This window comes from Macrobrachium rosenbergii, chromosome 49 (genome assembly GCF_040412425.1).
Source record: "Macrobrachium rosenbergii isolate ZJJX-2024 chromosome 49, ASM4041242v1, whole genome shotgun sequence".
Taxonomy (NCBI): Eukaryota; Metazoa; Arthropoda; class Malacostraca; order Decapoda; family Palaemonidae; genus Macrobrachium; species Macrobrachium rosenbergii.
The window spans coordinates 22749284-22766084 of NC_089789.1; the positions used below are offsets into that span (position 1 = coordinate 22749284).

The window sequence follows — 16801 nt, forward strand, 5'->3', positions numbered from 1 at the left end:
CTACTTGAACATAAAATTATTAATATCATCTCTACAGGCTTACTCTATCTGAGTATACTCTAATTGCCCTTATGGCATAAAACTGTCAAACTCATTACCTTTAAATAAGGTCCAGTCTGCATTTAACAACCCTGAGAAGGGAAAAGCCTCAAAAGATATTTTTTCTCTCAACCCAGGCCAAGAACAAAACACTATTATCTTCAATACAAAAACCAGCATTCTGCAACACTTGTACTTCTCTTACCATACCACAGGTCCTAGGCAACCAATAGAGGGTTTAATTGCTTCAAGAGGCTTTTACTTAAATACTACCAGAAGAGAAGAAGTATCATTGCTACCAAGCCGATCAGATAGTAAAATTAAAGAGGGAAAAACATCAGGACTCTCCTCTTATTCTTACCTGAGCAATCCTATTGGAGAATGAATTATGGTACAAGAACTGGCGCCACTAATGCTAGACCTGGTGCTTGCTATCAGACTGAACAGAGGAAGAGGACAACAAGCACAGATCTGCACCGCTTTCTGACATATCCTGGTTTTCTGTCACTCCAATCCACAAGGGAGTAAGACAGGATGTGCCAAGGGCAATGCAAGAAAAAGCGGGGTGTTGACCCTTCCTCCAATGCAGGAAACAACCCGAACTTAACCAAGACTCTCAGAAGGGTAGTGAAGAAAAGAAAACACTAATGTGATAATAATATCCAGCGAAACTTACAAAAAGTGAACATAAAAAATTACTCCATCCTATCAAATCTAATGCCCTGAATCGATGAGAAGCTCATTTGGAATAACAGATTGAGGAGAAGCAACAGAGGACCTAACCAGTTACTAAATGGGGAAGCAGACAAGACATGCATAACTTTAACTTCAGTCTTACAAGTATTATCCTCTATACAGTAGTTGTTTCTACAACCTAACATGCTCTCTCCGTTCACAATCAATTACTGCATTTCATTCAACTATGATTCATGTAGTTATCCAATCATAACCTATCCCTCAGCAAAAACATATGATGGTCAATAAAACTGGAATAATGCCTATTATGACAACTCTTACCTTACAGGTTCTCACCGAACGAATATTTAAAATATAAAAGAACATCAAAAAAAAAAAAACTAACAGAAAACCAAGTATAATCTGTCGAACTCCTACTGAAACCAGCGACAGAAGTAAACTAACCAGCTAAGAGTGGTAGTACCTACTAGTCCCCTGGTAGGGGGTGGGGAAAGTAGATAAACATAAGACAGAAGTTCATAGAAAACTGAGTGTTCTCGTTTTTTTGTTTCAATCTGTTGAACTACTGTTGGCATGGAAGTAAAAGCTATATAATAGAGAGGTAAGGTTCATTTTAAAAAATTAAAGTAAATTATTGAAATAAATGGAGAATTGTATTAGGGTAGTAAGGCATTGCATCTTTGCTTGAACTCCTGAAGTTCCAACTGCACTACATCCTCAACGAGGCTGTTCCACAGTCTGACAGTGTGAAGAATAAAGGCACTTTGGAACTGAGAAGTTCAACAATGCTGCTGTTTAGTGAATCTGGTTGTTCTCAGCAGGAAAAGGGAATCAGGAATCAATTGTGAACGTGAAAGATCTCTGTTAAAATACAACTTAAGAAAAACTGACTAACAAGAGACCATCCATCGATGATCTAAAATAAACCATTTTTACAGCATCATCATTGCAAAACATGTGCTAAATTTAAACTTACTCTTGGTAATATGGTCATATCCCTGAGTGATCACCACAGCAAGGTTTGGGTTGACATACTTGTAAAGTACAGAACGATCTGCAAGTACTCGCCCTGGGGAATGTACCTTTTCAGAAGCAAGTTTCCCATACACTCCAGTTATTGGTCCACCACCCAAAGAAACTTTCCATACTTCAGTTAATGTAAGTGCCTGTGAAAAAAAAAAAACTAGAATTGCACCTGTATGGACTGTTGGATTTACCCATCATGCAACTAAAATAATGCACAAATACAATGTATACAAAATTTGTAACATGTATATCCTATAGACTGTATATATTTCATATCATAATTAAACAGGGACTAAAAGCTCACTTCTTACTATAATCAATCGACTCTGAAAATAAACTTAGTTTACATGACTGATAAACACTTAAAACCAACCCCTGGTTGTGAAAATCTCAAGGAATATCCAGTAAGAACATTGGTACCAGGCTGAGCCATATGCAGGAATGTAATGTCCTTGTGCTTCAGTAAAACAGATTCTCCACTAGCAGGGAACATGTGCGGAGTCAGCGTTGTATCAACCAAGAGAAGGGGCTGGAAAAAAAACAAGGATTAACAATAAAGTTGTTTAAATCTTAACATGTGATGAAATAGGAATAGAGCAGATTTACACTAAAATTATACAAAACAGTTATAAAGGCTAATGAAACAAAGGAAATGAAAAAATAGTTTAAAAAACATTTGCAAAACATTTTCAATTTTGTTATCTGTTATGTATACATTGAGCCTTCATTCCTTATCATCTGCCTTCCCTTGTAGTGAAGTTCTCTCTCTTTTGTCTAGTAGTAGTAGTTTAACTAGACCAGAGAGCTAATATATTTAGCTCTCAGGGCTGGCTGAAGTACTTGTCTTTCTTAATGTCAAGCTTTAAATTAGATTTGCCAAATTACAGCTATTAAAAAATAACAACACTGAAAATTATGGAGAATAAGTAATTTAACCAGACCAAGGAGCTTAAACTCATAAGTTTCAAAGGGATGACCCCAAGTCTCTGTATAATAATACAATTTAGATTTTCTTTACCAAATGAAATTTCTTAAAAATCTAATTATATAAATTGGAAACTAAAACTCTTATTTGACAATTAGCGTCGTTCTGCATTCTCTTTATACAGGAGCTGGGTCAAGTAAGATATACATCATATATCCAAGGATAAACAAATTGTGACCAATTAGAAGCAGTAAAATTACTTCAATGTGCCCTCTTTTTGGTATGACAAATTTATTTTATTATTATCAAAATAGCTTGACCAGACCACTGAGCTGACCATCAGCTCTCACAGAGCTGGCGTGAAGGATTGGAATGAAATACCAGGTCTAGGCCACAGGCTAAGCACTGGGACCAAATAGGTCATTCAGCATGGTGATGAATGAATATGATTTTTTTTTTAAACCTGCACAAAGGTATATGCCTTTACACTGGAATACATGCACACATTACATACATTTATTCATGTTTCCATACACACATTCACAAAAAAGTAATGATAAAATTCAGAATAAGTTACATATAACTTTTTAATTTGTGTTTTTATTCATTGAATGTCCTAAGAATTTTTGTATTTTCATTATTTACTTTTTATATTTTATTAATTAAATTACAGCTCTTCATGAAAAATAAAACTGGAATAATTGAAAATGTAGGTTCTGACAAAATTTCCCTCATCAATTTATTCCAAAAGTTAATAACTGCTCTTGGTTATATTTTGGACATTCACACAAGTTAGTATCACTTTGCATTCTGAACATTTGGGAGGAGAGTTATGTGGACTGTTCAGTAAATGTCCATGTGTCAAAAAGTATGATCTCTTCGAAGACACGTCAGAATTACTTGTGTATGCTCTCTCTCTCATATGATAAGCTCCATTTTCCAAAACAGGATTTTATCCATTTCAATTTATTATTTATGGTGTAACAAAAGCCATACTTTAACAATGTGTTTTAAGACATGTTAATAATCACAGACAGACTGACTATTTTGATTTATTCATATTAGCTAAGACTCAAATAAAATATAAAGGGTACATCTGTCTACTAAACAAAACTGTATAACTCAATCGCAAGATGTGTTTAATGCACAATTTCATATTTACTTTTAAATCTATCGTGGAAAATGATGAAAGTATATTTTTACCATGAAGAAACTGCATCATGCTGCACTTTTACATACTGTACATACTAATGACAGAAGAAGTGTTGAAGATTTATGGGTATATCACTGATTCTCATTCCAAATAATGAATGTTTAATCTTTACTTCTTGAACCTTGTTACTGACAAACATTCCTAAAATAAACTGCATGAAAAAATTTAAAATTTGCAAAAATACCTTGAGATACTGTTCATCTGACTGGTGCATGAGGAATGCCTGGGTGAGATGATATCCTAAACTGATGATAACTCCACGTTCATCAACACTCACTCCTGAGATGGGGTTGAACACTACTAAGAGACCTTCACCAGTAACCTGAACAAAAAATACAAGTTATAAAAAATATGAAGAAATTAACAACTTTCAGAAGTGGTGAATAAACCACAACAGTACAAAGCCTCCTCAACCAGGCAAACTAATTCATAATGCAGAAATTAACATGTAAATAACCACAATAGTAAGGGCGCTTCTGACGTGTAAATTAAGCAATCAATCTTGCTTCCTCCTTTCCATGGTAATGATTTCTATATCATCACTCACATTATGCACATTGATCTACTCACCAAGCATCCACAGAACAGAACTGCCTTATTAGCAAAGACAAAATTACAACCAAGAAATAAAATCATTATCAACAAACAAGTAGGTATCAGTATAAAAATACCTAATGAATTTGGGTGCAAAAGTAAAAGTAAACAGGATAAAACTGAAGTGGTAAACTCCTAAAATGTTCTATAGAAAATAAATTCAGGACTAGGATTATCATCAAATAAATCTGGCAAAGGGAATAATTAATTTGAAAATACTGTTTTTTTACAAAGGATAAAATTATACACTTAATTACCTTATGTCTCCCAACAACAACACATTGAGGATGGTGTGGAAAATGAGCAGAGGTCCTTTGCGAGTACAACAGCAATTTGTTCCCTTGTAGTGGTGCCAAATTAGATACATAAATGCTCCATACTACATCTCCATTCCAGCTGTCAATTCCAAGAATCTAGAAATAAAAATCATAAAGAGCAACATGAAATGGAGCCAATCACTGATAAAAAAAGCTTTGACAATAACCATGAAAAAAATTACTCGATTGCAATGTTTTCTATAGCATGACAGGCCTTAAAAATACAGAAAATTATAACACACAACCCAGTTACCTCTGATTAAAAATACTTTTACCTTGCCACTGCTTGTTGCAACCACCAGCAGTTTACGTAGATTTAACTGATCTCTGGTGAGGGTACCAAAAGATTCTTCAAAGGAGTCCTTATTTCCCAATAAAGCACTAACCCAGTGTGCAATCTGGGTGCACTGAGTTTTTACACGGTGTACAAAGCTCCCAACCAAACCTATGAAATGTAATCAGAATCAATAGTGCACCTAAAATAAGAATAAATGTATTTTATTATAGTTTGTATACCATTTACTAAAAGTCCTGGCACTGATACATGAATTTAAAGATGAAAAAGTAACCTCACTATTGCACATAAGTATAAAACTGCAGGTAAAATAGAAAAATGCTGTTAGCCATGTCCAGTATTAAGTGGGGGAGATTATAAAATCTATTTACTGTACATTATACATTACAACAAATATTTCATTAAAAGTGCTTTCTATCTGAAAGTACTGCACCTCTAAGGAACTAAATTCTTATTTGGAAAAATTTAAATAATTAGCAAAGTATTACTAAAACTTCATTTCAAAATAAGAGCTTGCATTACCTGGACTAGGGAGGGACAGTACTTCTGTTGTAGCTTTACAGCTTTGATAGTTTCATAAAACTGGTCAGACTACTGTACTGCTGTACGATCAACCTAACAGTATGTTAATTAAATTTATCCTTTTACATTAAAAGAGCAAAGATCATATTCAGGAAGATGTAAAGTTTGTCACAATCAGTTTTTGATTGTTTCATCAAAATTTCATTACTAACACAAACCCAAATTCATGGTCTTCAAATCTCCAGAAACTTCACTCATTAGTCTAACAGACACCAAAAGATTAGTACAGCAGTAGTTTTGTGCACATGCCACCTGGAGCCTAGGTACCCATCAATCACTTGTTTTGCTTTTTTTTCTATTCTAACTCTTCAACAGATATGAAGCATAGAAGCTAGTAACTCCAGAAGTCTTTGTCTTCAGAATAATAAATATGAGTTCTTTCACAGAACTCTTCATATATCAATTTCATGATACCAGCCCTACTTAAACTCAGAACTTCATATCCTATTAGGAACACAAGTGACTGACTGATATCTGAGGTTCCATGTAACACATATGCTAAGCTACTCTTACTAGTCTCCTGTTTTTAAGCATAAAAAGTGAAGTGTCTAGGAGACATTCAAATACTGTACCAGTAACGTGAGCATATGTGTGTAAGGGTTTGTATGAAGAAATGAATTTTGTTTAACACTAAAAAATCAATACACTTTTTCCGTTCTATTAAAGATGCCAGTCTCCGATCTATTATTAGGCCAGCACTTAAAACTTAAAACCAAACACAGCCAAATTAGCCAAAATCCGCGTCTGATAAGAGAAAACACATCTTATTCAGTGATAAATTACGATGATTGCTAAACATTCCAGGATTTCCAGCTCAAAATTTACACTCAAAAGATATCTGCCATTGGAATTAGTTAGCAGTTTAGCAAGCTACAATACCTACACTACCAATTAAATGTTTAATTACCTAATAGAGTACTTGGGTACGACCTTTAAAATATGTTTACAACACAAAACAATCTTTCATATGTTCTAAAGTAAATACTGTACTTGAAAGTTACAAAATACTGTAACTTCTGTAGGGTAATTAGCATTTTAAATTAAAAAAAATACTACAAATATAAAAATTAAACATTCACCTTCCTGATTGCTGGTTAGTGCTCTTAATGCCAAAAGGATTCATATAATTTTCCTAAGAGATGACCTTAGCCTACTGAATACTTTACTGCACATAGCTTTAAACATTACTGTACTATAATTCACTGGATCTTACTTGATTCTTCATAAAATGTTGGCTTAGAATCTATAAAAAGGATTCAATGTTAGTTTTAAGAACCACATTAGAACATTTTTAAACAAGTTGTTTAAGTATAAACCCATTATTTTTGACATAGCTTGTTTTGTACATCAGCGAGAATCCCAATAACCAAAATTCAAAGAAAAATAACAAAGTCAGGTGCTACAGGTAAGTTGGCTCAAGTGAATGCAGTCCTTCCATGTCTAGACTAGATGCCTCACCTTTTGTGTGTCTGCCAACTGGTATACAATTCAGAAATCCTCTCTGAGTTACAGTTTTCAGGACTCCCATAATCACATATTCATATCTTGATACTGCAATCCTTTATTTATACACTATATATTCTTTCATTTAATTATGGGCTTTGTTTTTTATAATTTTCCTTTATGGTGTTGTGTGAATCTTTGTTTTATATTGGAACCTAACTACTCAATTTTCATTATAAGACTGTGTAGTATATTCATTAGCCTCTCATCAGTAAACCTTTTGCATAAATAGCATTATTTTATCAAGTTAATTACGTCTAGATTTATTTGAATTCAATTAACAATTTTCAGTTTTGTCAGTCAGTATAACCCAATGGCCTTCACTAACTAATGCACATGTAATAAGTCAATGTTACTTAAGTACATGTTTTCCAATAAGGTTACGGTTACAAGTTTCAGGTAACATTACTTATCTGACTTGTTATTCTGCTTTTAGGATTAATAAGTCAGTCTCCGCTTATTTCCGTAAGTTTCCTATGTAAAGGGTATTTTAAGTATTTTCTCAGTGAATTTTGCTTTGCTAGTGTTAGATTCATTTAATAGCATTTTTTCTGATAAAGTGTAAATGTATTCATTGTCTTTTGCATCCATAAGTATACACTGCATTGCCCAGCAGACAACACTACAAGAGTCCTTGACACTTTCCCTTCCTCCCCTAAGCAGGTGCACCAGATCATTAGCCAGTTTCATAACAATGTGGTGTCTCACCTTAGGAAGATTTTTATTCAAGGAATCCAAAGACATTGCCAAGCTTTGCAGAGACTCAATGGTTAACACATGCCTTCTCAAATGTAGTGTGTTCTCTAACTGGTGAAACAAGAGGAATATTAGCCAACTCAAAACCTCTAGTGAAACCACAGGAATATTAGCCAACTTAAAATCTTTCTTCCAGTCAGAAGATTTTTTACTATTCATAAGAAAAGAAAAGATGCTCACCTACAGGATAAAGGCTTACAGATCATTATGGAACAGGTTTTTGAGTTCCATAACTTGACATCAGCAATAGCAAGAATTTTCTCCTACTGCCAAACCCCTTGCCTTTCAAGAACCTTCATGAATCCCTTGAGAAAGCCTCTCTTACAGACCTAATGTTTAAAACAAATTTCCTCAACGCCTTTGCTTTCTTAAGATGAATCACAGAGATTCATGCCCTCTCTAGTAGGATCACATGCCCCAGCAACTGAGACTGAACTGGGTTGTCCACTCTAGCAACTGTGGCCAAGTCATGCTCCATTCGCTATTCACTGAATTTCTTTTCAAGCTTTTCTGTCTTGCTGGGGTTATTCAGTGACCTTCAAAACAAAATATTTTTGGGAAACCAATGCCAGGGTGTTCATTTCCACAGATTAGGTCACAAAACAGGTTTCAAGAAATCACAAGTCATTCTGGAGAGGCATGTTATTTTAAGGACTTGCAAGGGTATCTCTGAAATTGATGCCAATGAACAATGATCTGTATTGCTGTTACGGACATGTTTCAAGGTTTGATGTCTTGGCCAGAAACTGAGCTACTATAGGAATAAAGGGTAAATTCTCTTTAATGAAACTATAAATGAATAAAGATTGTGGCAATTTGAGAACAGAGCTTTAAGAACATTAAAAGGTGGCTGGATAGAGAGAAAAATGACAGCATATGGAAAATTACAGAAGCTCCACAAGTAAATGAGTGTCCCGCAAAAGGTCAGAAGTCTCTACGTCTCTTGGTTAATACACATTTATTAATTCTTACGTTAAAGATGTTGCAAACACTTTTAGAATCTACTCCTTAGGTCAATATGCAGACAGTCAAGCTTTATATATTTCAGTTGATAACTTAGACTCAGGAGTAATTCTCATGACTTCTTAAATCATCTTGTCCTCGTATTCAACTAAGCACAGAATCTCTGTGGTATACGGGGTGTTTCGAAATTAGAGCCCCCCTCCACAGAACAAATGGAAAGTTATGAAGTTTTCTGCTACAGCCTATCTCCAAGTACTTTATTTTAAGTTTCTATTCAGCTATTTTTCATTTTACATTTCTTGTATTTTCAGACTGAGTGCGGCGTTAGATACAGCCATGGCTAACGACTTGGAGGAAATCAGATGGACTGACCGAATCTGGGCTATAACCTTCAGAGAGGCCAGGGATGCTGGCACATCCTTCATTTCACATTCCTGGATAGCTAAATACATTAAAAGAGATGACTCCTTTGTTAACAGAAACTGGAACAAAAATCCATATGAATGTCATCGTGAAAAGAGTGAGAATCTTGGAAGGCCTGAAGTCCTTTCTCAAGAGTTAAAAGACATCATAGCTGAGGCAGTGGGTAGACCAAGAAAGTCTTTACATAAATTGGTGCTTGAACTGGAAACAAAACGGGGAAAGAAGAGAAGTTATAGTGCTGTTATTGTGAGTTGAAAAAATCTGGTATCAAGCCATTTCATGTTATCAGCAAGCCCAACATCACTCAGCAACAGAGAGAAGACTGTGCATGGTTTTGTGGTTCATTTCTTAAAGATTGGGATGAAGCTGACTTTCTCCATGTTGCTGCATCAGATGAATTCTTCACTTACACAGTCAGGAAGCCAAATCATAAAAATGACATCATTTGGGCTGCAAAGTTGGATAATATCAACAATGACGTGCGCTATCACCAAATTGTGAAATTTCCTGAATGTTTGGGAATTTTTCTCTGTTTCACAGCCAAATGGTTAATGTGGATCACCAAAGAAAAAGGACAGCCATGGAATGGCGAATACTTCAGAGAAACTGTGCTTACTGGTGGAGTATTTCCTTTCCTCAAAGATCCTGAAAATGTGTTATCTGTTGAAGAAGTCACATTTTTGCATGATAAGGCACCATGTTTCAAGGCTCTTCAGACACAGGAACTGCTTCGAAACAGTGGTATCGATTTCTTCTCGTCAAGTGAATTTCTAGGTAGCTCCCCTGACCCTAATGTGTGGGAAAACATTGGTAGTATCTTTAAGGATCATGTTGAAGTGCACACAGTGAACTATAATGGTATACCAAGCCTCGACGACCTGCGAAGAGAGGTGACCGAAGTGCTCAGGGAAATGGAGTTTGAGTCTCAGCTTTTTTGCGATTTGCTGAAATCATACCTCTCAAGAATGCAGGCTGTGGTACAGGCAGATGGAGGCCACACAAAATATTAAATACTCAGAGAGAAACTTACATAAATACCTGTTCTGAATTACTTTTGTTTTTGTCCATATCAATTTTAGTTTACACTGCAGAGGGGGGGGCTCTAATTTCGAAACACCCTGTATATACACTGTTGACAAGTTCCTCCTTTTACACTGTTTTAATCCAACTCTTGAACTTCTCTTACTCCAAAGGTCTACAGATCTGAATCAACTTCTTTACTACTGAGTTCACAATTCTTTCAGGTTCCTTCTCTTGCTTGTCAGCAACTTGGCTCTCTCCCTCATGGGTTTCTACTCAAGCTGCATTACAAGAAGAGTACCGGGTTTGTGGTGAAACAAAGGCAAAATTTATTTTCAATGCGTATTACTGTATCACTTTTAATTTAACTGCCCTCCACTCAAACTCATGGTAGTCTTAGACTATGACACATAAAAAGTAAGATGTCTAGCCACTCTGATCTGGAAGAACTGCATATGCATGTGCTAACCTACCTATGGAAGCAGCCTTCTCTACTTTCTTTTATTTGGATTTTGCATCTGGCATTCAAACACACACACACACACACACACACACACACACACAAAATAAATTGAAACTTTGTTTTGAAAAAATTGTCTTTTACAATATTAAGAGTGAAACCAGTCAGCATCCTCTGCTCATACAACTCTTCAATTAGAATTTAAAGTTCACAAAAAGCACATCTCACTGTCAACAACTCAACTGAAGATTCCAACAAAAACAAAATTTTGAAAAATTAGTTTCCCTAAGAAACCTTACTTCTATACAAAATCAGAATACAGTACACCTAAAATGTAAATCTCCTCAAGTTGGGTCTCTTGTTTGAACACTAATATAGTACTTGATTTTCTAATATAAGAGATAACAATGTGTGAAGGCACTTGTTTGACAGAGATATGATACACCCTGCCTACGATACAGTAAATCCTACTAAATATACATGTTATCTTGCTCTACAGCAAAACATAGTTCTGTACAATTCAAGTTATAACAAAAATAGTTAAAAAAAAGGCATTTATATACATCAACAGAAAAGACAATTTAACTTTCTGTACACAGACCTGTTATGGGTGTCAGTTGTTCATGGTAATTTATATTTGCACCATCAACAGGAAGATCAACAGCTTCAGCAGACAAGACCGATGCCAGTGCTTCCTCTCTAGACCATACAACACCTGGACATAATATTAAAAAATGTACGTTTTTAAATGGGTCCTGAAGACTATTAAAAAAGTTAAGTGGCTTTGCTAGTAAATCTAAAATATCATACATAATAAAGTGCCTTTCCCAATATGTTCGGAAATTCCTCACAACAAGGAAAATCACACCTGGTAGTCTATGCAATGACCTGAGTGGCCAAAATGACACGAAGTTTAAGTCAGTATCATGAGAGCCCAAAAATATCTCCCAATAAAAATATGGCTATTAAAAATAAAATAATAATAAAATAAAAATAAAATAAGTTATTAAAACATAAAAAGGCATAACAAATAATGAGCAAGCTGAATAAGTCTTAAATATCAAATAAACAAACTAGGTTACAAACTAGGTTTATACTTTATAACAGTACAGTCTTTATTGCTATGAGAAAATGAATAAATGGTATGTTTATATCTAGAGCTGAGCCATTACAGGAATAGAGTAAATTGTAACTCTTCAGCAAAACTATATCTAAAATATTTTGTCAATTAGAGAATACAGTTTTAAGATAAATATTAGATGTTACATGAGGAAATTTCCTCAGTTCCACTGTATGAGATAATGAAGTAGGGAGATGAAGATGGCTTGTGCATAACCTACACACCATCCTTAAGAGAACAATACATGTGTGTCAACTGGACTCCTGTGGGCACCAGAACCTGAATGAGAACTATGAGACAAGAAGCTGGAGATGAGTTCATTGATGATAAAGCATGGGAAGAAATAAGTGGCATAATTCCACATAGGCCCTTGGCATTCCACATTCCATGGTGTTGGATATGATGATGATTATGATAAGCATGGTTGTTAATTATGAGTATGAATCAAAATGAAAAGGGAGCCATGATGTCAAAAGTTATGAGCAAAAATGAAGGTTGTCAGTAGGCATTACACCGCAATGTTTCCAAAAGAATAAAAATTATGCAAGAAAATGAGTAGGATAATATGATAACCATTATAACGCCCATGGTGACTTCCTGAAAATCTTTAGCACTTTTAATCCTAAACTACAATTTGTGTTGCGTGCATTTTGGAATCACCTGATTACCATAGCTTTTCACATACTTTATATAACTTAAAATAGTTTCTGATGAAAAACTGTTTACAGTTAAGTAGCTTTCGTTATAACTGTAGCTTTTGTTAAACAGTATTTTAACTGTACAGTAACAAAATTTCACATGATAGCAGTAACTGGATTTCTTCCTTTATTGCTATAATATTTTTCAATATTATTAGTTATGAGTACCAAATTAAGTTGGACCAAAGTTCATTAAGTGCTAATTACATTTGAACTTTCCATGACAAATGAAAATTTAGAATACAGTTTTTAACTGCAACCAGCAACAGAAATAATTTAGACTCTCTGTCAGGGATATCAATACTAAAACTTGATTAAACAAAATAAATTAGACTATATTTTGTAAGGATTCCTTTACTCACACTTGATTAGACAAAAATAATTTTTACTACAGTCTTTAAGGGATATTTAAACTTGAACTTGATTGGGTAAAAAAAAAAAATCGGACCAATTCATAAGGGCTACCTGTACTCACACCCGATTTGATACAAAGAATTTAGATTACTTTGTACAAGATACCTGCATTTCAACTTGATATGACAAAATATAAAATATATGACAAATACTTAATTTGTATTTTTCCTAACTACACAAACCTGAGGTCTTTACATAAGGAATATGCTTCAGCACAGCTAGAACAGCCGTTTAACTTTTAAACAAGGTGGTTAAGTAGTTAACTACTGAGCGCTGGGGGGCAGTCCCGCCCACACGGCTGGTATGCATTCACTTTGCCTTTTGGGCCAGGTGTCAGAATGAGGGGTGGCATAAGGTGGGCATTTAACTGTAAAGACCTCAGGTTTGTATAGTTAGGAAAAATACAAATTACTTTAAAAATCTGTCATTTGTTCCTACACAATATACAAACCTAGGTCTTTACATAAAGAAGGCTTACATCTTGGTGGGCGGAATCTGAGTAAGCTTCCGAACTGACTAGGAGTTTGCCACACCTGGGTCTTCTTCCTGGTCAAGTAGATCAAGGAAGAGGACTGTGCCTCTGACATGTTGAACGGAGTATGAGAACTGCGTGTTCAGCTGTCAGACTTCTGGGCCTTTTTGAATGAATGGGTGTGAAAGCAACATCATTCAAAAAGGGGCTATGTTGAATCTTGAATGCCGGAGACAAATAAGCAATGCATAAACAAAAGATTTGATTTATTGTTAGGCCCTCTCTCCCCTTGCTAGAGAGAGGGTAGGACTTGCTCCTATACATCTATACACAGGTAACAGAATGGATGCTCAATATGAAACTCACCTGCATCAACGCCAGTACCAGCACGTGACAGCTTGCTAACCTACCCTCTGCCCTCAGGGAGAGGAAGGTTGAGGAAAGAAAAAGGGGGGAAGGCCAGTCACTCACACATGTACTCTCTCTTTTGCAACAACACCTTAGGCCAGATGCTATCTGTCCTCTTAGGGGAGCCGGGTAAGCTACACAGCTCATAGAGCAGCCACCACAGGACCCAAAGAAAAAGGATCCAAGGACTTGTGAGGAACGTCCCGAAGGTAGAAGGAGGTGCAGGTGGTCTGGCGCAACCACACCCCCACCTTCAGAGAGGAACCAACAGATTCTTCCTGAATGCACGGGACAGAGCAATGCCCCTGACCTCGTGGGCTCTCACCCGGAACTTACAGTAAACCCCATATTCGTGGGGGATGTGTACCACAACCCCCGCGAATAGCTAAAACCCGCGAATACTTAGAACCCTTCTAAAAACACTTAGAACTACCTATTTTGATAGTTCAAACAGACACAAAACAAACTAAAAATGCTTATACAGGCATTATCCTATCTACGATGGGGTTAGGTTAAAAAAAAAAGCCGTTTGTTGGAAAAAACGTAAGAAACACCAAAACATATCTCGAATGTAGCCTAGCCTACACTACGGTATTTGGTACCATGTATACATATATGGTAGCCTAGCCTACACTATAAAGTATACTCCATACATACAAGTTATAGTAATTATTAACATCAGCTAATTCTGGAGGTTCATGCAAAGTGAAACTGAATAACAAACAAGAATTAGCTTAGCCTACACTATGGTATATTGTATACATAAACGGTAGCATAGCCTACATTATATTGTACTCTATATTCACATATCGTTGTGTTATGCCTTAATTCACTGTATCCAATAATATTGTATATATTCTTATATTGCTTTTGTATTATAAACTGCGGTCACAGCGATCAATGTTTTGGTTTGGAAATCGTTTATGCGGTGTTTATTTCGCCATACTGTATTTAATTCAGTTCAGAGCACTTTTCTTACTTCTAGTTAGCGTAAATGAATCTCAAGATACTTATTTGTATGGGGCAAGGTTATTTTCCGTTATACGAAGTTTTTTTAAGTTGAAATATAACTAAAATACATTTCATTGTGAAATTAATTTATCTATTTTTTCATTAGTAGATGACGGTCGCCGTTTGTTTTGCATAAAAAAAAAATTCCGTTTGCTATTTTCACTTGATTTCATCATAATACGAGCTTTATGTATTTATCGTTTATCAGCGTAAAATAACAGCAATATGTTCTTTCATGCCCAGTAGTTTTGATTAAAATACTTTCCCTCCAATTTTAATTACGATCAAGTTTCACCCATGTTGCCGATGCACAATAATTTACAGTATAGTCATTAGCAGCTTGAACACTGTTTTCTCAGCTTCAGCTACAACTTGCAGCTTAAATTTAGCAGTATATTTCCTTGACAATCTTTTATCCACACCAAATAAGAGTATAATGTAAAAAAATATCAGTCCTATTCTACTTAACGCCATTTGTGCTATAACCTACGGTAATTGTTTTTACCATACGATGGTTGAAATACAAGCAAAACAAGTTTCTCGGTCAGTTGTTTATGGTTGTATGCATTTACGCAAGAGTATAACGTTACTAACAATACTTTTATCATTTTCTTCTACTTTTTTAACTAGAAGATGGGATAAAGAGATGGAGGAAAAGTTGTCTATTGTAATTTGATCTCTCTCACTGCCTGATTATGCTGCTGCCTGCACCCGCGCGAAATTTAATTTTTATAAATAATATTGTCGTATCATTTTTAACTGCTTACCCCATTGCAAAATTGAATAATCGTAAGGTGAATTATCGTAACTCGAGCATTACCGGAGTATTTCAATAGTTTTATCACAAAAAGTGCATTTGGTCATGAAAATGAGATTAAAATAGAGTAATTGGTGAATATTTCTCAGTGAAAAATACCAGGAATGGGCGAATTTTCTGCGAATAATGAGTAGATACGCTCCACACAGAAATCTGTGAATACGTGAGTTCGCATATCGTGAGAACGTGAATACAGGGGGGTTTACTGTACTGGTGTCCTCACACGCTGCAGAGTACGCCCATTTGATCTCCTCACGAAGCCAGAAAGAGATGGTGTTCTTGGACACACCTTTCTTGGTCGAGCCAGTACTAACAAAGAGTTGTCAACACTCAGGACGGAGATGTTGAGTCCTCTTGAGGTAGTACTGCAGCACTCTAACAGGTCAGAGTACATCTCCCCTGGATCATTAGCAACAAAGTCCTCTAAGGAGGGGATCGTAAAGCGTAAAGGACTTGAACCTGGCATTAGGGACCGATGGATTCCGAGTCTTCGCTACGAAATCCGGGATGAAACTGAGTGTAATTGATCCCCATCCCTTGAGTGTTTAGCTTCAAAGGAAAGACCATAAAGTTCACCTACTCTCTTCGCCGATGCCAGGACAAGCAAGAAAATGGTCTTGAGGATCAGATCCCTGTCCGATGACTCTTGTAGAGGATTGTACGGTGCACGAGTCAGGCTCCTCAGCACAAGAGTCACATCCCACTCAGGAGGCCTGAGCTCCTGGGAGGGCAAGACTTTTTGAAGCTTTTCACTAGCAGGAAAATCTCCAGCGAGGAGACATGCACACCTTTCAGGGGTAAGACGAGGCCAGGGTAGCCCTACAGCCCTTTACAGCTGAGATGCAGAGAAACTTCTCTCGACGAAAAAAGACAAGTTAGTCCACTACCTGCTGAATAGTAGCTCCCAACTGGAGAGAGACCCAGTCTACGACACCAACCACAGAAGACAGTCCATTTTCCTTGGTACACAGCTGCAGAGGATTGACGAAGGTATCCAGACATCTCTGTCACTGTGCAGTGAGAAAACCTTCTTGCTCACGAGAGATGCT

The 16801-nt window shown here is 36.0% G+C and overlaps 1 protein-coding gene across 1 annotated transcript in view; it reads right to left on the reverse strand.

Moving 5' to 3' along the window:
• Window positions 1–16801, reverse strand: part of EMC1 (ER membrane protein complex subunit 1) — a 67209-nt gene that overhangs the window by 30859 nt on the left and 19549 nt on the right. The window contains exons 8-13 of the mRNA XM_067092879.1: window positions 11414–11527; window positions 5086–5255; window positions 4751–4906; window positions 4084–4221; window positions 2135–2290; window positions 1712–1901 (exon numbers count right to left, since the gene is read on the reverse strand). Coding sequence (XP_066948980.1) covers window positions 1712–1901; window positions 2135–2290; window positions 4084–4221; window positions 4751–4906; window positions 5086–5255; window positions 11414–11527 — 924 coding nt within the window. The remainder of the gene's footprint in view (window positions 1–1711; window positions 1902–2134; window positions 2291–4083; window positions 4222–4750; window positions 4907–5085; window positions 5256–11413; window positions 11528–16801) is intronic.